Genomic DNA, 23,634 nt, shown 5'->3' with positions numbered 1-23,634 from the left:
AGGGATCTTGGGGTTCAAGTCCATAGCTTCCTGCACGTGGCCACGAAAGTAATAAATGGAGGCATATGGGAAGCTTGCCATTATTGGTCAGGGAACTGAGTACAAGAATCAGGACATCAGGTTATAGTGTGATAAGACTTTGATGAGGCTCCACTTAGAGTACTGTACTCAATTCTGGTCGCCACATTACAAGAAGTATGTGGAGGCTTTGGGGAGGGTGCAGAAGAGGTTTACCAGGATGCTGCCTGGATTAGAGGGCGTGAGCTATAAGGAGAGGCTAGAAAAACTCAATTGAGCTGGCGGTCAGTATCTTTTTCCCCCAGAGTTGAAATGTGTAAACCCAGGGAGCATGCCTTTAAGGAGAGAAGGGTAAGTTCAAAGGAGATGTGAAGGGAAAGTCTTTCTTTTTAAAGACAGCAAGTGGTAGGATTCTGGAACATGCTGTGAGAAGTGGCTGTTGAAGTAGATATGATAGGAGTGTTTAAGGGACTTTTCAATAAACATATGAATATGCAAGGAATATAGAGATATGGGCCAAGGGCAGGCAGAAGGGATTAGTTTGATTTGGAGTTATGTTCGACATAACATACTCCAAATCAAACAGCATGCTGGCCCAGTGGGACGGCACAGTGACTCAGTGGTTAGCACTGCTGCCTCACAGTGCCAGGGGCCTGGGTTCGATTCCAGCCTCAGGCGACTGTATGTGGAGTTCGCATATTCTCCACATGTCTGCATGGGTTTCCTCCCACAATCCAAAGTTGTCCAGGTTAGGTGAACTGGCCATGCACAGGGATGTGGAGGTTTGGTACATTAGTTGGGGTAAATGTAGAAGAATAGGGTATGGGAATAGGTTTGGGTTAGATAGTCTTCAGAGGGTCAGTGTGGACTTGTTGGGCTGAAGGGCCTGTTTCCACAATGTAGAGATTCTATGATTCTAGCATCGTGTGCCAAAGGGCCTATTCCTGTGCTATGGGATTCTTTGATAGAACATCTTTCAAAAATCCACGTGCGAATTTTTTTTTAATGCTTTCACCAACTAACAACCATCTTCATTGTGAAATATTTTTCTTTATACACAATTGTTGGAGTATAAGGAAAGAGCAGAGAGTAGGACTTATTGGATAGCTCTTTCAAAGAGCTGCCATATATACCATAAATTTCATGGCAACCTTCTGATTCCATTGCTTGTAATCTGAGATAGGAAAGATATAAAAGAATTTAATAGGTGCTGGGTAGATTGACAAACAAACCAGAGATAAAAAGTTATAGTTCTAAAGTTTGACTTGAAAAACTATGACTGATTTCACTGGAGATGATAAAAGTTAAAAGTTTAAAACATTATGAAATTGGGATCGAGTAACTAGTGATAGTCAGTTAGACAATAATACTAGAAAACAAAGATATAGTAGTTGAAAAAAAGAACAAAGGTTGAAACAAAATATTTACTCAAAGGGTGTTAAAGATTTGGAATTCTCTACTGTAAATTGTTGTAGTAGCATTGTGCAGACATTCTATGAAAATTGAAAATAATTTCTTAAAATCTAAGTAAAGCAAAGCAAAATAGAAATTAGGATTAGGCAGACTTTATGGCTCATTGTGCTTTAGAACTCTCATTCTATAACTGTTGGGAGGATCATATTCCAAATACTATAACTGAACTTTTAAAGTTTCTCCACAAGACTTGTTTCCACTAAGCAAAAACTGTCAAATTACACAACTAATTAATCTCAATTCACTAATAACTATTTCAGGTAATATAAAATCAAGTTACCATAGAAACTATGCAAGATTACTTACGCCTGATTACTTCAAACAGTTTTGACAGGCATTCATTGTTGTCTTTTAGCATAAGGCATTCTGTCAAGTAGCTAAAGAATGAAATACAAAATTAAAACAAAGTTCGATACAATAGTTAAATGATCTCTAGGATATGAAATTTAATTTACTCATGTCAATACAATACTGTCAAACACAGCAAGCCCAAATGCCTCCAACAGTGAAAAATAACACAACATTATAAGGAAAGATTTCAGCAGATTGATCAGAATCCATTGCTTCCAAAACAAGGTTACATCTTGCAGCTTTTATACCCCTTAGAAGTGATAATAACTCCTTATAAAAATCCATCCACGCAGCTTGCATTACAATTGTCTGAGTAAAGAGGTGTCAGTTTAAGACTGAGATAAGGGGGGAGTTTCTACTCTGATGGTTGTGAATCTTTGAACCTCATTGCCACAGAGAGCGGTGTGTAAATATATTGTGTATATTTAGGGCTGAGATAGATAGAATCTTGATCAATAGGAGAAATTGAGGGATACTGGGAAAACACAAGAAAATGAGTGTGGGGAATGTTGGATCAGCCACGATCCTACTGAATTGTAGAGCAGGCTCCAGAAGCCAAATTGCCTACTCCTTTTCGTATTTTTTATGGTTTTAAATATTCTACAAATTCCTTTATTTAGCACACTGTTGTAACAGAGAATTATAAAAACAGTCCTGTATTTCTTAGGTACAGTAATCTGCATTGTGTTACAACTGAGGTTGGAAGAGTGTATAGTTTCTTCTAGACTCACTACTTCATGGCTAACAATATAAATGCTTTACCCAGTGACTGAAATGGCTATTTTTGACTTCAGCTGCATTAGGTGTATGACAAAAAGATCCACCAACTAGGTTTCTTTGACAAACAAGTGCTGTTTTATTGTGAAAACAAGACTTAATCAGCTTCACATCTTTGTTGAATAAGAATTTGAAATATGAAAGTAAAAATACTTGCCCCTCTAAATAACCCCATTGAGTCCACACACACACACAGACCCCAATTAAAAGAAAGACAAAGAAGAACTTTCTCAGCAGAGATTAATATTGACTTTAAAAAATCATTTTGGCCAATTATGGTTCATGTCTGATGGAAAAGATAAGATGGGCTTTTAGTCAGAGTTTTAGCACACATATGGTATTACAAAATAGAGACAGAGACAATCATCACTAGTTGATAGTTCATTCAAAAATTGTCAAGGAATCAGTTTTTAGTTTCCATGAGAATGGTTGCATTTTTTTTCAGTCTCACACTAGATGCTTCATCAGAAAAGCAAAGGATAAGCTAAGTAGCTTCACTCTCTTTGTCCCCTTTTCACAGCACGCTGTAGCACATTTGAATCCTCAGCAATATAACAATCACCACAGCTCACGATAGCTATAAACACAGACATGTGATTTCCAATGAATCCAGTGGTTCCATAGACTTGGCTATTTAGTTAGCCTAAACCATGAGATTTTAATAAATGGTTCTGAAAAAAAAAGGAAAGTGTCCCAGCACCCTTTCCATGACCTGTTCAAAAAGAAGGTACTGTTCAGCACTCCAAATGACCAAAATTCTTTAAACATTAATGATGAAGGAGCCTCATAACAATTAATAGTTCATAAATATAAGGGCGTTACGATCAAGCCAGGAACCACAAACTAGTAAGTTGAGGAAGTACTAGAAACACACAAACAAGGAACAGAAGAGTAGGCCGCTCAGTCCTTCAACCTTGCTCCACCATCCAATAAGATCACACCTGAGCTGATTTTTATTTCAGAAATATTTTGAACTTTTGCCAAAATTACAACTTATTACAAATTTTCAAACCGTTTGGAATTATCTAGAACTCCAGAATTTCATTCAATAAATATTCTACAATGAATTGAGTGCATCTTCCATTACCAATTCTCTCCTTGCATTTCTACCTTATTTAACACCTAACAACTTCCCAAATCATGGAAAAACAGCACTTAGAGTCATAGAGTCACAGAGATGTATAGCATGGAAACAGACCCTTGGGTCCAACCCGTCCATGCTGACCAGATATCCCAACCCAATCTAGTCCCACCTGCCAGCACCCAGCCCATATCCCTCCAAACCCTTCCTATTCATATACCTATCCAAATGCCTTTTAAATGTTGCAATTGTACCAGCCTCCACCAATTCCTCTGGGAGCTCATTCCATACATGTACCACCCTCTGCGTGAAAAAGTTGCTTCTCAGGTCTCTTTTATATCTTTCCCCTCTCACCCTAAACCTATGCCCTCTAGTTCTGGACTCCCAACCCCAGGAAAAAGACTTTGCCTATTTATCATATCTATGCCCCTCATAATTTTTTAAACCTCTATAAGGTCACCTCTCAGCTTCCGACGGTCCAGGGAAAACAGCCCCAGCCTGTTCAGCCTCTCCCTGTAGCTCAGATCCTCCAACCCTGACAACATCCTTGTAAATCTTTTCTGAACCCTTTCAAGTTTCACAACATCTTTCCGATAGGAAGGAGACCAGAATTGCACGCAATATTCCAAGAGTGGCCTAACCAATGTCCTGTACAGCCGCAACATGACCTCCCAAATCCTGTACTCAGTACTCTCACCAAGAAAGGAAAGCATACCAAACGCCTTCTTCACTATCCTATCTACCTGCCACTCCACTTTCAAGGAGCTATGAACCTGCACTCCAAGGTCTCTTTGTTCAGCAACACACCCTAGGACCTTACCATTAAGTGTATACATCCTGCTAAGATTTGCTTTCCTAAAATGCAGCACCTCGCATTTATCTGAAATAAACTCCATCTGCCACTTCTCAGCCATTGGCCCATCTGGTCCAGATCCTGTTGTAATCTGAGGTAACCCTCTTCGCTGTCCACTGCACCTCCAATTTTGGTGTCATCTGCAAACTTACTAACTGTACCTCTTATGCTCGCATCCAAATCATTTATGTAAATGACAAAAAGTAGAGGATCCAGCACCGATCCTTATGGCACTCCACTGGTCACAGGCCTCCAGTCTGAAAAACAACCCTCCACCACTACCCTCTGTCTTCTACCTTTAAGCCAGTTCTGTATCCAAATGGCTAGTTCTCCCTGTATGCTGTGAGATCTAACCTTGCTAATCAGTCTCCCATGGGGAACCTTGTCGAACGCCTTACTGAAGTCCATATAGATCACATCTACTGCTCTGCCCTCGTCAATCTTCTTTGTTACTTCTTCAAAAAACTCAATCAAGTTTGTGAGACATGATTTCCCAAGCACAAAGCCATGCCTTGCCTTTCCAAATACATGTACATCCTCTCCCTCAGGATTCCCTCCAACAACCTGCCCACCACCGAGGTCAGGCTCACCGGTCTATAGTTCCCTGGCTTGTCTTTACCGCCCTTCTTAAACAGTGGCACCACATTTGCCAACCTCCAGTCTTCCGGCACCTCACCTGTGAGTATCGATGATACAAATATCTCAGCACTTCTTACACTTAAGGTTTTTACATCCAGTGTATCTATAATTCAACTTACTATTTTCCTCTGTTCCTAACACTCATTTCGAGTTATTCTCAAGCAACTTTCGTAAAATTTACAATTCTCATTGAATTATTTGTAGTCATCTGAATTCAATTATCTCAAGTTGAAATCTTCAAGGGTACCAGTACCTATCCAGATTAATGCCTGCCCTGGAGGCACTGAAATGAATAGCTGCTATTGCTATCTGTGACGGTGTAAAAAGAAGACCAACATCAATTGTAGTTGCTCGGCTCAGAAATTCATCAGCTGTTTTCCGCAGAGCTTCTGGATTTTCTACCGCTGAGTATCGAGCCTGAACAGAAAGAAAACAGCAATAAATTGAGAAATAAAAGTGTATTTCCACAACTTTCACTTCTTACCAATGTAGTAATTCACTTTTAAAAAAGAAATTTACTTTCAAATTTGAAACTCAACAGAAATCATCCATTCTAATTTGAGGAAAAAGGTAATGTGTTTTTTTTGCTGCTTTTCAAATGCAAATACAATTTGTAACCAATATACAGATAGATCCTGAAAACTTTTAGATAGGTTGATAATGCAAAACTTTAGATCTTATACAAAGAAATAGCCAAACACTTTGTTACAGCATTAAGGTTAATAAACAGCAGTAGGAACTTTCATACCTTGTAGTAAATTACTAACTGCAGGCAATGTTTAATTTAAAATAAAACAATGGCCAAGCTATCCACAGGCAAGTCCCCTTACCAGCTTTGCAGCTCTATTAATGTCAATATTAACAACAAAAATTACATCTGCATTAGAGGTTCCTTTCTGTGGAATATGATGCTCAACAATCTGTGGAAACTTATAGTCTCAATAAGAAAAAACAAAACCATCTTAAGATTCTTTTGTATAGTACTCCAACAAAAGTGGGAGCTGTGGGAGGCAAAAAGCACATTTCCTTTCTAGGTATTTTTAATCAATCTGTCTGTTGGATGTGTTGTGACAAAATTCCAGGTCATGTGGGACTTGAACCCAAACCTTCTAGCCCACAGACAGGGCACTGTCACAGCAACACAAGATCCTTATTATCACCTCTCAATGTTATTGCATAAGAAACATAATAATTAACAGTAGGAGGTAGAATTAGAATCCCTACAGTATGGATACAGGCCCTTCAGCCCAACAAGTCCAAACCAATCCTCCAAAGAGTAACTCACCCAGACCCACGTTCCTACCCTTTATTTACACCTGACTATTGCACTTACCCTACGCATCCCTGAACACTATGGGTAGTTTAACACGGTCAATTCACCTAATCTGCACATCTTTGGATTGTGGGAAGAAACCAGAGCACCTGGAGGAAACCCACGCAGATACTTGGAGAATGTGCAAACTCCACACAGACAGTCGCCCGAGGCCGGAATTAAACCTGGGTCCCTGACACTGTGACGCAGCAGTACAAACCACTGAGTCACCGTGCCGCCCAGATAATTCAAACCTTCAAGCCTACTCTATCATTTTGATACAATCAGGGCTGATCCATCTCAGCCTCAACTTTACTTTGATGCCTGCTCTTCATAACGTTTCAATCTATTACTACTTCAAAATCTGTTTATCTTCCCTTTAAATTTACTGACCTACTCACCATCTATTGCACACTGGAGTATGGAATTCCACAGATTCATGACCCTTTGAGAGAAGTAATTTCTCCTCAAAAACTGAAAGAACTGCAGATGCTGTAAATCAGAAACAAAAACAGAAATGACTGGAAAAGCTCAGATCTTAGCAGCATTTGGAGGAGAGAAATCAGAGTTAACTTTTCAGGTTGAGTGACCTTTCCTCCGAACTCAGGGTTTGGAGGACAGGTCACTCTTCCCAAAACGTTAACACTGATTTCACTCCACAGATGCTGCCAGACCTGCAGACCTTTTCTGGCAATTTCTGTTTATGTTCCTAATTTCTCCTCATCTCTGGTTTAAATCTGTTTAAATTTAGTCAAAAGTTCTTTTCAGACTGAACTGGAAGTTAAACTTGCACATTTTTTATAATTAAGACAAGATTACTTAATTCTGAATTAGGAATGACTGGTCTAAGCGGTTTATTCAAATCAACCATTGAAATCACACCCCATGAAACTGGAATGGGTTTCTCCACATAAAGCAAAAATAATATTTCAATGCTGTCTTACTGACTGAAATAGACTGTTTGGAGATCTGATCATGTTAATAAAGCTATCTAAATGGGACATAACCATTTAAACAGAGACAATAAATATCAATCCATAACATTAAAATCTTGAGTAAATCCTAAAAAGGTACAGGGACTAAGACAGACAATACGTTTTTGTGCTCAAAAACAAGTTTTACAACTATCGTGCTTTCAGTAAGAATTCCACTGTGAAATACTCTGGTAAACTGACAAAAGCATTAACTAGATGAAGCGATATCAGGTAATCAATCAGTCAGTCTCATGGTAGTAGCTTGGAGCAATTTATTTTTATTGCAGTCAGGTGGACAGGGATAATGTCTTCACTTCTGTTGGCCTGTCTGCAAAGAAAATCTCAAAAACTAAGAAGGAATTCAATGAAAATTGCTACACTGTATAGGATATTTCCTGAGGAAGAATGGACTAGGTTTTGGCAAAGATGTAGATCAGGAACCTGCAATTTGTTGAAGTATCCATTAACATGAGATATTAAAGGGCAAAACGACCTTTTAAAAAGTTAAGTGGTTTTACCGAGAATGTGGTTGATTATTTTAGAAGCTTTTAGATTGTCTCAGCTATGATACTGGAATTTATCACAGCCAAACAGAGCTTTTAGAACAGGTTATTGGATGAGGGCGAATTCAGTGAGATTTTAGAATTAGAATTAGAATCCCTACAGTGTGGAAACAGGCCCTTCGGCCCAACAAGTCCACACCGACCCTCCAAAGAGTAACCCACCCAGACCCATTCCCCTACCCTTTGGGTAATTTAGCAATTCGCCTGACCTGCACATCTTTGTATTGTGGGAGGAAGCCATACAGACACGGTGAGAATGTGCAAACTCCACACAGACAGTCACCCGAGGCTGGAATTGAACCCGGGTCCCTCATGAGGCATTAGTGCTAACCACTGAGCCAACGTGCCGCCGCACTGAACCACTTTTTTAAGCTTTGTAGCTACAGATCCCCAATCAGGAAGAGAAAAACCTCAAGAGCTCTGCAACTACAATACACATTTAGTTAACACAGCATAATGGAGAAGTGCACTCTACTGAGTGTCCTCATGTGTTAATAATTTGATGGCCAGCTATGCATAAATAAACAAATAGAAAGCTAATTAAAAGTATCACATTGCAGCTCTTTAAAGATAAATGTAAAACATCACTTCATATCATGACACTGAACTGAAAGCTGAATGATTTTCCTAGTTGCTCACATTAACTCCAGCCTACCAAGTTGCTTTGGTCCTTTGCAGTTCACCTACCAGACCAACAGGTCCAAAGTAGACACCATCTCCTGGCCCTACACTCATTCCTGGAACATCTGGATAACAAGGAATCCCAAGTCTGACTCCTACCTATTGGCTACAGCTCCATCTTCAACACCACAATTCCAAACAAACTCATCTCTAAATTCTGAGACCTAGGTCTTAGCTCCCCACTAACTGGATTCTCAATTTCCAGACCCCCATAAACTGCCATTGGTAAGAACAGGCGACAACACCTCCTCCATCATAATCCTCAACACTAATGTCCCACTAGGCTGCGTACTCAATTCCCTACTATACTCCTAATACAGTCAACTTTTTGGCCAAATTCCACCCCAACTCTATTTACAATTTTGCTGATGACACCAGCATTTAAGTCGGATTTCAAACAACATCAAGACAGAATACAGGAAAGAGATTGAGTGCTTAGCGGCATAGTGTAAAGACAATAATCACTCCATCAACATCAGCAAAACAAAGGAGCTGGTCATTGATATCTGCAAGGGGAGTGGAAGGTATGTCCATCTTCAAATGGTGCTGAGGTGGACATGGTCAAGAATGTCAAGTTCCTGGGAGTGATGATCACCACCAATATGCCCTCATCCACCCATGTTGGCTCCATCTATATTTCTCATTGCCTCGGGAAAGCAACGTACATAATCAAAGACCCTTCCCACACTGGGGCTATACTGTCTTCCATCCTATTTGGTCGGGTAGGAGATATAGAAGTTTGAATACATGCAAAACTAGATTCAAGAACAGCTTCTTGCCCACTGTAATCAGACTTTTGCGTGGACCTCTCAAATGTTCATTCTGATCACTCAGTGCACCTTGTGTCTGAAATGCTGTATTCTATACTCTGTTCTTATATCATGATGCACTAAGTACAGTCTGCAAATCAACACTTTTCACTATCTAAGTGACAATAAATCAACTTACATGGCAGAGTTTTTATTTTTATATTTTATCAAATACATCAAGTATAATTTAATTTCAAAGTTGCTGAACAGGGTCACATTAGATTTGGTGAGTGGCAAAAGACTATTTCAAGGATTTGAACATAGAACTATAGAAAAGTAGAATTTAGAGCAAAGTTACAGCACAGAAAAGAGCATCCAGACCAATGTCTATGCTAGCTGAATAAATTAGAACCCAGTCTAATCCCACTTTTCAGAAATTGGTCCTCAAATGCACAGGTTAAAAGGGATTCTGCCTCAACCACCAGACTGGGAGTTCAAGACACCCACCACTCTCTGCATAAAAATACCTTTCTGATGTCCTCTAATTCTTCTACCAATTACCACACATCTGTGCACCATAGTAATTCACCTCTCTTGTAAGGAAAACAGCTCTTTCCTGTCAACTCTATCCAAGTTTGTTGTTATTTTGTACAGTTCAATTAAGTCACCCCTTAGCTTCTCTTTTCAAGGAAACAATACAAGCTTGTCCAATTTTTCTCTCATGTCATTTCCTTAAGTGCATGATTTTATATGTTAATATATCATATATTAGCAAGGGCGTCAACTTGGTAGATGGCAGTCTTGCCAGGAAGGGAGTTATCTCAAGTGGTCTGAGCTCTAACTTACAATGTCTCTCTCTTCCCAAACTTTTGACACTCAATCTCTTACCTTCACTAATCCACCCTGTGGATTGAATGAATTGAACATTGAATGAAGTTTTCTTTTTCCAATATGTAGATCACAGAAGAAACCCTGTTTCAACACAAGCTCCTCCAGGAATCAATGCACAACTAATAGTGACAATTTTCAAGACTGCAAACAAATTACTATTCACAACAGAGGTCAATGGAGTTTAACACACTCAGGAAATTAAGGCGCATGTGAATTTTAAGAGAAGATGCAATGGAGAAAGTATATCAGCCATTAGTGTTGACTGGATGAGCAGGCTCAGCAAGCCAAAAAAATCTATTCCAGCTCTGAATTCCTATGTCTCTCAGTGAGGTGCCTTGAATGTCACATTTCATAAATAGTTGCACTTTAAAATGTTTAACTTGAAGTCAGAATAGAATGGGAAATGGAATTTTACCAGAAATCAGCCAGGTGTCAATTCTTCATAACCATAAAATCACACAGCATGGAAACAGACCCTTCATTGTCCGTGCCGAACATAATCCCAAACTAAATTAGTCCCACCTGCCTGCCCCTGTCCCATATCCCTCTAAACCTCTCCTATTCATGTATCCACCCAAATGTCTTTTAATTGTAATTGTATCTGCATCCACTTGTTCATTAATTTCATTCCGCACGTGAACACTGTAAAAAAAATATTGCCTTGTCTTTTTTAAATCTCTCTCCTCTCACCTAACAAACATGCCTGCTGGTTTTGAACTTGCCTGTCTTAGGGGAAACACAACCGCTATCAATACCTCTTTGTATTTTATAAACTGCTATCAGGTCACTGCTCAACCTCCTATGCTCCAGTGAAAAAAGTCCCGGCCTTTCTTTATAACTCAGACCTTCCATACCCAGCAACATCCCAGTAAACCTCTTCTAAACCCTCTCCAGCTTGATAATACCTGAGAATTGGATGACCAGAACCAGACAGTATTCCACATCAGCCTTCATCAATGTCCTGTACAACCCCAACATAACATTCTAACTTCCATACTCAAAGGACTGAGCAATGAAAGTGGAGGATTTCTCTCCATGAATCCAACAAATTTTCACACATCTTCCAAAACTCACCCAACTACTTATGCACCAGACCCCCATTTTCCCCGGCTTGTTGTATCCTCCCATTTACCACAGGCAAAGTACTGAAACACTGTGGGGACCTCCCTGGTGTCAGCACCCTCTTTAAAAATACAGTAATTCACCCGTAGCCCATAATTGCCCTGTACAGTGTGTCAATTGCCCCAGAAATGTTGGACAACGGAATTAGTACCCTGCTTTGCTGATCTGGACCTGGAAATGGATGGCAGATGCAGCACAAGCAAGTGATGGGCTGGAGTTGCCAAGTTATCACCCTGACTTTCATGTCAGGGATTGTCACAGTCTTATTTCTAAACTGTGGTGAGGGAAGATTGGGAAAGTGCAAATCCACGAGGGGAGATGTAACAATGAGAATGCTAATTCATGCAAATTGGCTTCTTGCATTAAGCAGCAAAAATCATATTTAATCATTCACAGAATAAAAAAAAAGGAACTTTTTCCAATGTCAGGAATCTTATTATTGCTGATCGCACATGGTTCTCCCAATTTTCGCACCATTGCCCAAGTTGCTCAATGGCTGGTAACATTACATACTAGGTACCCAAAAGGTAGCTGATTAGCATTTCTACAAGGATACATGATTGATTGATATTGTCAAGGAGATAAATTTTGAAAGGGTAGGAGCCATAATAAACCACCATTGTATCAGCTTACAGATTTCAAAGTAATCTTGAATGTCTTCCAGACGAATCTGTGAGAATATGAGAGGGAGTGAGCATAGAGTTAGAAGCAGCAAGTTTCTATTGTTCATCATACAGGAGAGCACTCAGCTGGGACTGAAGATGATTTAAACAGGACTGGAAGAGTCACCTAGCTTTGACTTTAGGGAGGAATCTCTGGGACAATCCTCACTGTAAAGGCAATTTAGAGATAATAAGCTATCTGACTAAAAGAAAAATAAAGCAAGCAACCATCAGGAGCCAAGAATAGTTTTGATCTGGTTGCTGGAGAATAAGTATCCACTTAAAAACACAATCAAATATAATTGTAGGCCTGGTGTTTTAAAATTAAATATGGGATCTTTTCAGTTGATTAGAGTCTATGTTTGTCCAAGGAATAGGATTTAAATAATGTTGCGTTTACTTTACTACAATAAAATGTTTAAAACTTTAAACCTGGTTTGTCAATATCAAAATCAATTGACTGGGTAGATATAAAAGAGAAACAGGTCAAACTGGTGTAAAAGGAGCTGTAACGTGATCAAGATTTAGGAGTAGATTTCCCTACAAGAAAAGTGATTTTGAAAACCTTAAGCTCTGTTCCAAACATACTCTAGAGATTAACGGATATATTTCTGGGTGAAAAGTTTCACAGGGACATGTTCTTGAAATAACATTAAGGATCAGGTGACAGAATGAAAACTACAGACATAAGCAAGTGTGTTTATGGGTTGAATACTACAGTGGAGTATAATATTTCTCAACTGGTCCATTTTTCTGAAAGTAGGTGAACATTTAACTTGAGGACAGGCGTTAGTGTAGTGGTAGCTTCACCAGGCAAGCAAATGAAGCCCAAACTAATATTCTAGAGACATGCGTTTGCATCTCAATGGCAAGTGATGAAACTTGAATTAAATAAAAGCCTGGAATTAAAGCTGGTCCAATGGCAACCATTGTCATAAAAACACATCTGGTTCACTATGGGCGGCACGGTGGCACAGTGGTTAGCACTGCTGCCTCACAGCGCCAGAGACCCGGGTTCAATTCCCGCCTCAGGCGACCGACTGTGTGGAGTTTGCACATTCTCCCCGTGTCAGCGTGGGTTTCCTCCGGGTGCTCCGGTTTCCTCCCACACTCCAAAAATGTGCAGGTTAGGTGAATTGGCCACGCTAAATTGCCTGTAGTGCTAGGTGCAGGGGTAAATGTAGGGGAATGGGTCTGGGTGGGTGCGCTTCGGCGGGTCGGTGTGGACTTGTTGGGCCGAAGGGCCTGTTTCCACACTGTAAGTAATCTAATCTAATCTAATGACACTAACATCAACGTGCTAGTGAAGTGAGGAACAGGGAGAGAGCAGAGCTGAGCACATGGCTCCTGGGATGGTGCAAGAGGGAGAGGATTGGATTCTTGGATAATTGGAACTCTTTCTGGGGTAGGTCAGACCTCTACAAACAGGTTGGTCTTCACCTGAACCAGAGGGGTATCAGTATCCTGGGGGGGATTTTTGCTAATGCTCTTCAGGAGGGTTGAAACTAATGCAGCAGAGGGGGAGGGAACCTGAATTGTGGTTCCATTGTAAAGGAGGTTGAGAGTAGTGAGGTCAGGGATAGGTTTACAAGTCGCAAGAGGGCACCGACAATCAGGATGTCGGTTTGAAATATGTGTACTTCAATACCAGGAGCATCCGGAATAAGGTGGGTGAACTTGCAGCATGGGTTGCGATGTTGTGGCCATTTCAGAGACATGGATAGAGCAAGGACAGGAATGGTTGTTGCAGATTCTGGGATTTAGATGTTTCAGTAAGAACAGAGAAGGTGGTTAAAAAAAGGGAGGTGGAAGTGGCATTGTTAATCAAGGGTAGTATTACAGCAGACAGAATGTTTGAGGATTCATCCACTGAGGTAGTTTAGACTGAAGTTAAAAACAGGAAAGGAGAGGTCACCCTATTGGGAGTTTACTATCAGCCTCTGAATTGTTTCAGGTATGTAGAGGAAAGGATAGCAAAGATGAATCTTGATAGGCGAGAATAACAGGGTAGTTGTTATGGGGGACTTTAACTTCCCCAATATTGACTGAGAATACTAAAGTTCAAGTTGTTTGGATGAATCAGTTTTTGTGCAGGAGGATTTTCTGACACAGTATGTAGACAGCCCAACAAGAGACAATGCCAGATTGGATTTGGTACGAGGGAATGAACCCAGCCAGGTGTTAGACTTGGAGGTAGGTGAGCACTTTGGCAATAGGTAGCCACAATTCAGTTATGTTTACAATAGCAATGGGAAGGGTAGGTATACACCACAGAGAATGAGGTATAACTGGGGAAAAGGCAATTATGATGCAATTAGGCGAGATTTAGGATGCATAGGATGGGGAAGGAAATTGCAGGGGATGGGCACACTTGCAATGTGGAGCTTATTCAACGAACAGCTACTGCAGGTCCTTGATAAGTATATACCGATCAGGCAGGGAGGTAGTTATCGAGAGAGGGAGCCTTGGTTTACTAAAGAAGTTGAAGCTCTTGACAAGATGAAGAGGACGGCTTAAGTGAGGATGAGGCGTGAAGGCTCAGTTAGGGGGCTGGAGAGTCATAAGTTAGCTCTTTAGATCTTTTCTGGCTAAGAAGAGTCAGGAAGGGACATGAGAAGTTGTTGGTGGATAGGATCAAGGAAAACCCTAAGGTCTTCTATAGGTATATCAGGAATTAAAAAATGACTAGAGTAAGTTTAGGGCCAATCAAAAGATAGTAATGGGAAGTTGTGTGTGGAATCTGAGGACATAGGGGAAGCACTTAATGAATACTTTTCATCAGTATTCAGATTGGAAAAGGGCAATGTTAGTGAGAATACAGAGATACAGGCTACTAGATTAGATGGGATTGGAGTTGACAAAGAGGAGCTTTTAGGTAAAAACAATGACTGCAGATGCTGGAAACCAGATTCTGAATTAGTGGTGCTGGAAGAGCACAGCAGTTCAGGCAGCATTCGAGGAGCAGTAAAATCAACGTTTCGGTCAAAAGCCTTTTCTGATAAAGGGCTTTTGCCCGAAACGACGTTTTTACTGCTCCTCGGATGCTGCCTGAACTGCTGTGTTCTTCCAGCAAGAGGAGTTTTTAGCAATTTTGGGAGATCTGAAAATAGATAAAACCCCTGGGAAGGATGGGATTTATCGTCAGATTCTCTGGGAAGCCAGGGAGGAGATTGCAGAGCCTTTGGCTTTGATCTTTATGTCATCATTGTCGACAAGAATTGTGCCAGAAGACTGGAGGATAGCAAATGTAGTTCCCTTGTTTAAGAAGGAGAGTCGGGACAACCCTGGTAATTGTAGGCCAGTAAGCCTTACTTCAGTTGTGGGTAAGCTGTTGGGAAAGGTTATAAGAGATAGGATTTATCATCTGGAAAGGAATAATTTGATTATGGAAAGTCAACATGGTTTTGTGAAGGGTAGATTGTGCCTCACTAACCTTATTGAGTTCTTTCAGAAGGTGACAAAACAGGTGGATGAAGGTGAAGTGATTGATGTGATGCATATAGACTTCAGTAAGGCGTTTGATAAGTTTCCCCAAGGTAGGCTATTGCACAAAATACGGAGTTTCAGGATTGAAGGTGATTTAGCAGTTTGGATCATAAATTGGCTAACTAAGAAAAGACAGAGGATGGTGGTTGATGGGAATGTTCATCCTGGTGAGCTGCAAGGATCTGTTTTGGGACCACTGCTGTTTGTCACTTTAATAAATGATCTGGAGGTGAGCGTAGAAGGATGGGTTAGTAAATTCGTGGATGACACTAAGGTAGTCATGATTTGGAGACACCGATGTTGGACTGGGGTGTACAAAGTTAAAAGTCACACAACACCAGGTTATAGTCCAACACGTTTATTTGGAAGCACTATCTTTCGGAGCGCTGCTCCTTCATCAGGTGATTGTGGAGAATAAGATTGTAAGACTCAGAATAAATTCTGTGTGGATAGTGCCAAAGGATGTTGTGGGTTACAGAGGGTCATAGCTAAGATGCAGAGCTAAGTAACAGGAATGCAGAGTACTAGGCTAATGGTAAAATTCTTGGCAGTGTAGATGAACAGAGAGATCTGTGTCCAGGTGCGTAAATCCTTGGAAGTTGCCACCCAGGTTAATAGCATTAAGGAGGCATATGGTGTGTTGGTGTTTATTGGTAGTGGGATTGAGTTTCAGAGCCACTAAGTCATGCTTCAGCTGTACAAGAAACTGGTACGGCTGCACCTGGAGTATTGCGTACAGTTCTGGTCACTGCATTATAGGAAGGATTTGAAGGCTTTGGAAAGGGTTCAAAGGAGATTTACTAGGATGCTGCCTGGTATGGAAGGTAGGGCTTTTGCCCGAAACGTCGATTTTCCTGCTCCTTGGATGCTGCCTGACCTGCTGTGCTTTTCCAGTACCACTCTGATCAAAACTCTGGTATGGAAGGAAGGCCTTACGGAGGAAATGCTGAGGGAACTGAGGCTGTTTTTATTGGAAAGAAGGTTGAGAGGTTACTCAAATCGAGATGTATAAGATAATCAGAGGATTAGATAGGATGGACAGTGAGAGCCTTTTTCCTCGGATGGTGAAGGCTAACATGAGGGGACATAGCTTTAAATTGAGGGGTGATAGATTTAGGACAGATATCAGGGGTAGTTTCTTTACTTAGACAGTAGTAGGGACTTGGAACAGCCTGCCTGCACCAGTAGTAGATTCTCTGACGTGAACAGCATTTAAATGTGCATTGGACATACATATGGATAATAATGGGGTGGATGGGTCGGGGGTTGGGGCAGACAAGTTTGGAGGGGACCGGACCGTGGTTGGGGGCTCACACACAGTGTTCTGCTGCCTGGTCTCCTGAACGGGGAGCAGACTTAGCAAGTGCTCGCTGTGTTTATCTCATTGAACGAATTATGGGGTAGGGGAGGGTAGGGCTTCAGCAATGCTGCAGGTCCCTTACACCCAAGTGTGTATCGCTGCTCAGAAACAAACCCTGAGACAGAGAGGGGGAGCATGACAGGCAGAGTGAGGAAAAGGGAAACTTCAGAAAACTCTGAGCCCCAGAGGAGACGCATTGAATCATTTAACCAAATAATCAATTCTCCAAACGAAATAGTGCCTGCCTATCTTGTCCGGATAATCGAGGTTCCTCTGTACATCCTGCTCAGGAAGAACAATGAATGCTATCTGTTGGTCAGAAAAGCTGAGAAAATAAAAAGGATTGTTAAAAGTACCTTAGCTGCTGAAACACTGGCATGATCCGAATCCATGTATCCAATATTCTAATGGAAATATTTAATAAGGGGCGATTTGAGAAAATATTGCCAGAGAATGTTAAGCGGATAAATGTTCTCTTTGGGGCAGTGTACATTCAACGAAGGTTGTCACTGACAAATAGTTAATGATTGGCCTTGCTAGCATAAATGAAATGTTACAAAGAAAGTTCCAAAATAAAATGCATTGATGCAAGCCACAATTGAGAGATGTTCACAAATTTTTAAAAAAATTGGAAATCCTTGTATAATAATGAGGAGTTATATTTTTTAAAAACCAAAAGAAAATCAATTTTTATTCCTGCCATTTTATGATTAGGCATATTATAATATGTTTTGTTCAAAGCAAAGGAAATATGGAAGGTTAACTATCTTATGGATTGATAAGAAAACCATTTTTTTTAATAATCACTTTCAATATATAGAATATGAAAACCATTTTATTTAGTGTTGTTCAAAAGAAAGGAAGGGAATCTAGTAGCTTGGTAAGTTATGTAGGTGATTGGGTTAATTGACAAATGAATTGAGTGGGAAATATACATAGCAAACAGGCGAGACTGGCTTTAAGACTGAGTAGATGCAAATAGGTCATTTAGTGGTGGGTTTTCAAAAACAAAATCGAGTCATTAATAAATTCTATTCACAAAGCAATGTGCCTTTGCTTCTACCTCAACAACTGGTTTGGATTTAATAGTCATTGTTGTGTTATGCTTTCATTCAGTCATTAGGAATTAACTTTTCTCAAACAAAAAATAATCAATATTGACAACAATCATAACGATATTATTCACTCGCTAGCTTTTAATCATTGCAGTAATATGACCCTTCATATGAATGTTGACAGTGAGAATTAATTAAATTTTGCAAACTGAAATGAAATGGATGCTTACACATGCATACCAGTTACTGCACTACTTTAGACATTTCTACATATAACGACAAAGTGTGTGTTTCAAACTTGCAACATACTCGAGACCTCAGAATTATAAATTCAATCACTGTTGGCACGATACCTTTAGATCAATAAGAAAGCCCTCAAAAGGTCGAAATGGATTGTGGACAATGAGATGAAAATTCAGCTGCTGAATAAGCAACAATTCATACTCAAGGATCTGTTCCAAAGCCTTCTCTTGACCTGCAGGGCTCTCCCAGAGATTAGCAACAAACTGGGAACTGGAGACGTTAAATTCATCCACTTTACATGCTAAGTATACACTTGTCAACCTGTACCAGAAAGAGAATAAAAAGATTTAATGAAACAAAATTCCAAAATACAATTATATTACAGCTCAAAAGTCCATTCAATTTAGCAATTCTTTCTGAAAGCCTGCACAAGATATTTAACTTAATCTCATTTCTTTCACAATTCTTATATACTAATATTCCGCTTCAGGCAATTATATAATCTGGTTTTAAAATACTGTATAAATTTACTTCAACATTTGTTTAAGGTCCAGAATGCCACATTTTAACCAGCTTCTGCACACAGACCTTGTGATTATCTTCAAATTGTGCCCTTTCATTTTGTCTTGCAAACCAGTGAAAAAAAGTTGTCTATTTACCTCACTATAATCCTTCATTAACCTCAAGGCTTACATCCTTTAATCTTCTCTACTCAGTAAAAAATAACTAATGTCACACAGTTATGGCAATGATATAAAATGGATTATCATTTTTTTGATTTCCATTTAATTCTCAAGACCTTTCATGACCTAAAGTAGATTCTTATTTAAGAAATGCAAAAAAATGCAAAATGCAAAAAGTGAATTAAGATGGCCACAATGGTCACTTAACCAAGTGGCACAAACATTATGATACCACTAATAAATAAGGTTCTATCTTAGCCATCATTATAGCAAAAGGCTGTGAGATCCCAATCTACTTCTGGTTGTAAGACATCCTTCTGGAAATTTCACGCACTGCATGAAAGTCTCCAGCAGGTTATCCAGCTTGAACAAAAATTAAATCCAGACATGGTAATACAAAAGAAAAATGGATTTGTAAGAGTAGAACTGCAGAGTTCTTTTCTCCACCCCCACCCTACAGTTTCTCTTGCACTTTCTTGAAAAAATAGTGCTCTATAATAAAGCAAATTGGAAAAATGTCCATTCACAGAGAACTCAAGATGCAAGACATGAATTACACAACCCCAATCTCAGGTTACAATCTAACTCTTTAAAGGACTCTAAGCACTTCTCACGTAATCATTTTTTTGTACCAGACACTTGCCCCTTTTTCCACATTTCATATGCTATGTTTGATGCCACGTTTTAATCATGTTTTTCAGAGTTAGTAAATAATAAAATTCCTGTTATTACACAGAATCTCAATAATGCAGAAAGAGAGCATACAGCCCATAGAGTCTAAACCAACCCTCCGAAGATAATCCTACTCAGACCCAACCTGTAACCCCACATTTACCCTGGCTAACCCACCAAGCCTGCACGTCTTTGGACTCTGACAGCACCCGGATGATACCCAGGTAGACATAGGGCGAATGTCTGTCTGTGGTAAGTTTGCATAGTCACCCATGGCTGAAACTGAACCTGACTCTCTGGCACAGTGAGGGAATTGTGCTAACCACTGAGCACCATGCTACCCTCAAGAAAATCTTCTAATTAGCTCCTTCATTTCATTTCATTAACTACTTTAATTAATGTGTGATTATAGTTACTTGGTAAAAGCAAAACATTTCGTTATTATTTCGGCCAGCGGAGGGTTTTTTTTTGAAAAAGGAACCAATTCACCCCGCCTCAATGGTCATATCAACATAAATTTAAAACAGTGAGTTCTGAACAGCAGCAATTACAGAGTAGGAATTAAGAAAAGACTATTTTTGAAATACAAATTACAATTTATTTCTGTAACATTGAATCAAAAATGTATATTTACACTTGCACTCACAATGATCATTACATGCAATCTCAAGAATTTATGGAATTTGTTAAGTTTTGAAAGCATTATCTTATTACAGATAAAATAGGAATAAAATAAAACTTTGAAAATTCTCAGTAACCTGGTGAAATTAACAACTTTGGAAACAGTAAACCAGTCAGGAAACAGAAAAAAACTCACATAATAGTCCTTGGATGATATTCCATTACAGAATTATTCAAAAAGAATCTCTTGAAATACATACTTGCAGTTCCCTAAACAAAAGACACAAACAATGCTCTAAAGATCAATTACACATATGCACAATAGTTAAGGATTTGTAAGTGAAGATAATAGGTAGACTTTGAAAAACCACATTTTACCTTTTATACAACCAATATATAGTGTTATTTAAAGCAACTGTGGTAAATTGCACCCAATCACTTTCTTTAAAACATCGTTCTCATATTTAATTTTCACATGAAAATCAGACCTTAAACAAGTATTGTTTCGCAATGAGGCAAATTAAACAGGCTGAAGAGACAGTTGACGTGTCGTCAATTAATAAATCACAAAAGGACGCTCACTTTCTGTGTAAACATGAGATATATGTTCTTACCACCACAGATTTAGGCATGATGGGTTTAAATGCAGAGCAGAATTCCAACAATCTTTTTTCATAGTATTTACGTAGTACCTCCTCTTCCTGAGGTTCCAGCAATGCCCCTGGAGAAAGCTGTTCAGGAAAACCAAAGCAAAGCAATCATTATCAAGGCAAACAACTGGTAAATAGCAACTCAATGCACATCATATTTCTCTCTTTAACAAAGATAGGATTCATCTTTCCGAGGGAAAGGGGGTGAAGAAAATGGAGAGAGAGAGATGGTGAACTCTAACAAAATCGATGTTGCCTTTTAGAATTTTTTAAAAATTGATTGACAAATTAGTGGAAAGAGGAATTTTCTTTTGATTCTGACCAAGAGAAATAAGTCAGCCAAAAATAACATATCCTATTCAACACCATTTGAGGAAATGGAACAACAATAAGAACTGTCTTCATTCAAAGGGAAGATCCTCTAAATAATGGGCAATCTGCAGCCATATCAATCTCAACCATAGTCCAAAGCAAACATAAATAGAAAAACAATTCAATGGTGATAGCTTCAACTCCAACTAATTCTGACTGCCTGCTTAGGAAGGACCATTGCAATTGGTCCTTCCTAAACAATTGCAAGTTCTTTAGTTGCACAATTTTCTAAAATTCAATATATGCATACATTTTAAATTTGAGAAGAATCAATCTTCATTTATCAAGCCTATAATGTAAGTTGTTATCTGAGGATATTAGATGTTAACTTTTCATTATAGTTGATACATCATATTTTTCAAATAATTCATTCCTAAAAATATTTTGAATTTCATGGGCTGCATTTGTGTACCTTTGTCTTGATTTAAAACATGCTTGAAGAAAGCAAGTCAAAATCAGAACCATCAATATTTCCAAACCCCTCATTATCATATAGAATTTAGGAATCTGAAGGTGTAATTTCTAAATAGGATCCAAGGCTGACAAAAGTCAACAGATGGAGCACGTGGTTTTAACAAACTATAATCTGAGTTTTGCAGTCATCAGCTTCAAAGATGGCACATGTCACAGACCTCAAACAAAATTGCCCACAAGGATTTAATGCTTTTTGTGGCATGGATTTCACCTTTTTCCCCAAAATTAACTTCTTATGCCATTTCTCCTCATCTCAGTCCCAAATGGCCAATCCCATATCCTTTAGATTAGATTAGATTAGATTATTGTGGTTCTGTTCACCAAGCTGGGAATTTGTGTTGCACACGTTTCGTCCCCTGTCTAGTTGACATCCTCAGCGCTTGGGAGCCTCCTTGAAGCGCTTCTGTGATGTTTCCTCCAGCATTTATAGTGATTTGTATCTGCCGCTTCCGGTTGTTAGTTCCAGCTGTCTGCTGTAGTGGCCGGTATATTGGGTCCAGGTCGATGTGCTTATTGATTGAATCTGTGGATGAGTGCCATGCCTCTAGGAATTTCCTGGCTGTTCTCTATTTGGCTTGTCCTATAATAGTAGTGTTGTCCCAGTCGAACTCATGTTGCTTGTCATGAGTGTGTGACTACTAAGGATAGCTGGTCATGTCGTTTCGTGGCTAGTTGGTGTTCATGGATGCGGATCGTTAGCAGTCTTCCTGTTTGTCCTATGTAGTGTTTTGTGCAGTCCTTGCATGGGATTTTGTACACTACATTGGTTTTGCTCATGCTGGGTATCGGGTCCTTCGTCCTGGTGAGTTGTTGTCTGAGAGTGGCTGTTGGTTTGTGTGCTGTTATGAGTCCTAGTGGTCGCAGTAGTCTGGCTGTCAGTTCGGAAATGCTCTTGATGTATGGTAGTGTGGCTAGTCCTTTGGGTTGTGGCATGTCCTCATTCTGTTGTCTTTCCCTTAGGCATCTGTTGATGTAATTGCAGGGGTATCTGTTTTTGGCGAATACATTGTATAGGTGTTCTTCCTCCTCTTTTTGCAGTTCTGGTGTACTGCAGTGTGTTGTGGCCCTTTTGAACAGTGTCTTGATGCAACTTCTTTTGTGTGTGATGGGGTGGTTGCTTTTATAGTTTAGGAAGAGGTCACTTAGACAGGGGACGAAACGTCTGCAACACAAATTCCCAGCTCGGCAAACAGAACCACAACAACGAGCACCCGAGCTACAAATCTTCTCCCAAACTTAGATTAGATTACTTATAGTGTGGAAACAGGCCCTTTGGCCCAACAAGTCCACACTGACCCTCCGAAGAGCAACCGACCCAGACTCATTCCACTACATTTACTCCTTCACCTAACACTACGGGCAATTTAGCACAGCCAATTCACCTAACCTGCACATCTTTGGACTGTGGGGGAAACCGGAGCACCCGGAGAAAACCCACGCAGACACGGGGAGAATGTGCAAACTGCACACAGACAGTTTCCTGAGGTGAGAATTGAACCCGGGTCCCTAGCGCTGTGAGGCAGTAGTGCTACCCACTGTGCCACCGTGCCACCCAGACTATGGCACCTTAAACGATGACATCTGATTCTGGACTCACTGTTCATTGGGATTTACCCTGCCTTGCCCTGTTAAAAATGCAGACGTTACTATTAGATCTGCCTCATACACCTAAATTCCTAACCAATCCAGTTTCTCTTTATACGTCAATCCTGCCATTCCAGGAATCAACCTGGTAAAACTTTGCTGTACTCCTCCATAGCCAGAATATTCCTCCTGAGAGAAGACGACCAAAATTGCATACAATACTCCTGGTGTGGTTTCATTGAGGCCTTGTGCAACTGCAGCAAGATATCCCTGGTCAGTTTAGTTAGG

General features: G+C 39.8%; 1 protein-coding gene across 3 annotated transcripts in view; it reads right to left on the bottom strand.

Moving 5' to 3' along the window:
• The window catches only part of ccnh (cyclin H), a 44,059-nt gene that overhangs the window by 8,960 nt on the left and 11,465 nt on the right, over positions 1-23,634 (bottom strand). For all 3 annotated transcript variants that reach the window (XM_043708663.2, XM_087999612.1, XM_043708657.2), the window contains exons 3-7: positions 20,881-20,997; positions 20,463-20,536; positions 18,401-18,611; positions 5,446-5,609; positions 1,798-1,868 (exon numbers count right to left, since the gene is read on the bottom strand). In XM_043708663.2, the coding sequence (XP_043564598.2) occupies positions 1,798-1,868; positions 5,446-5,609; positions 18,401-18,611; positions 20,463-20,536; positions 20,881-20,997 (637 nt within the window). The remainder of the gene's footprint in view (positions 1-1,797; positions 1,869-5,445; positions 5,610-18,400; positions 18,612-20,462; positions 20,537-20,880; positions 20,998-23,634) is intronic.

This window comes from Chiloscyllium plagiosum, unplaced genomic scaffold (assembly GCF_037043375.1).
Source record: "Chiloscyllium plagiosum isolate Xiang-an unplaced genomic scaffold, Cpla_swu_hap1 HiC_scaffold_2, whole genome shotgun sequence".
NCBI lineage: Eukaryota > Metazoa > Chordata > Chondrichthyes > Orectolobiformes > Hemiscylliidae > Chiloscyllium > Chiloscyllium plagiosum.
The sequence above is the reverse complement of the archived record's forward strand: the minus strand, read 5'-3'. Positions and strand labels throughout refer to the sequence as shown.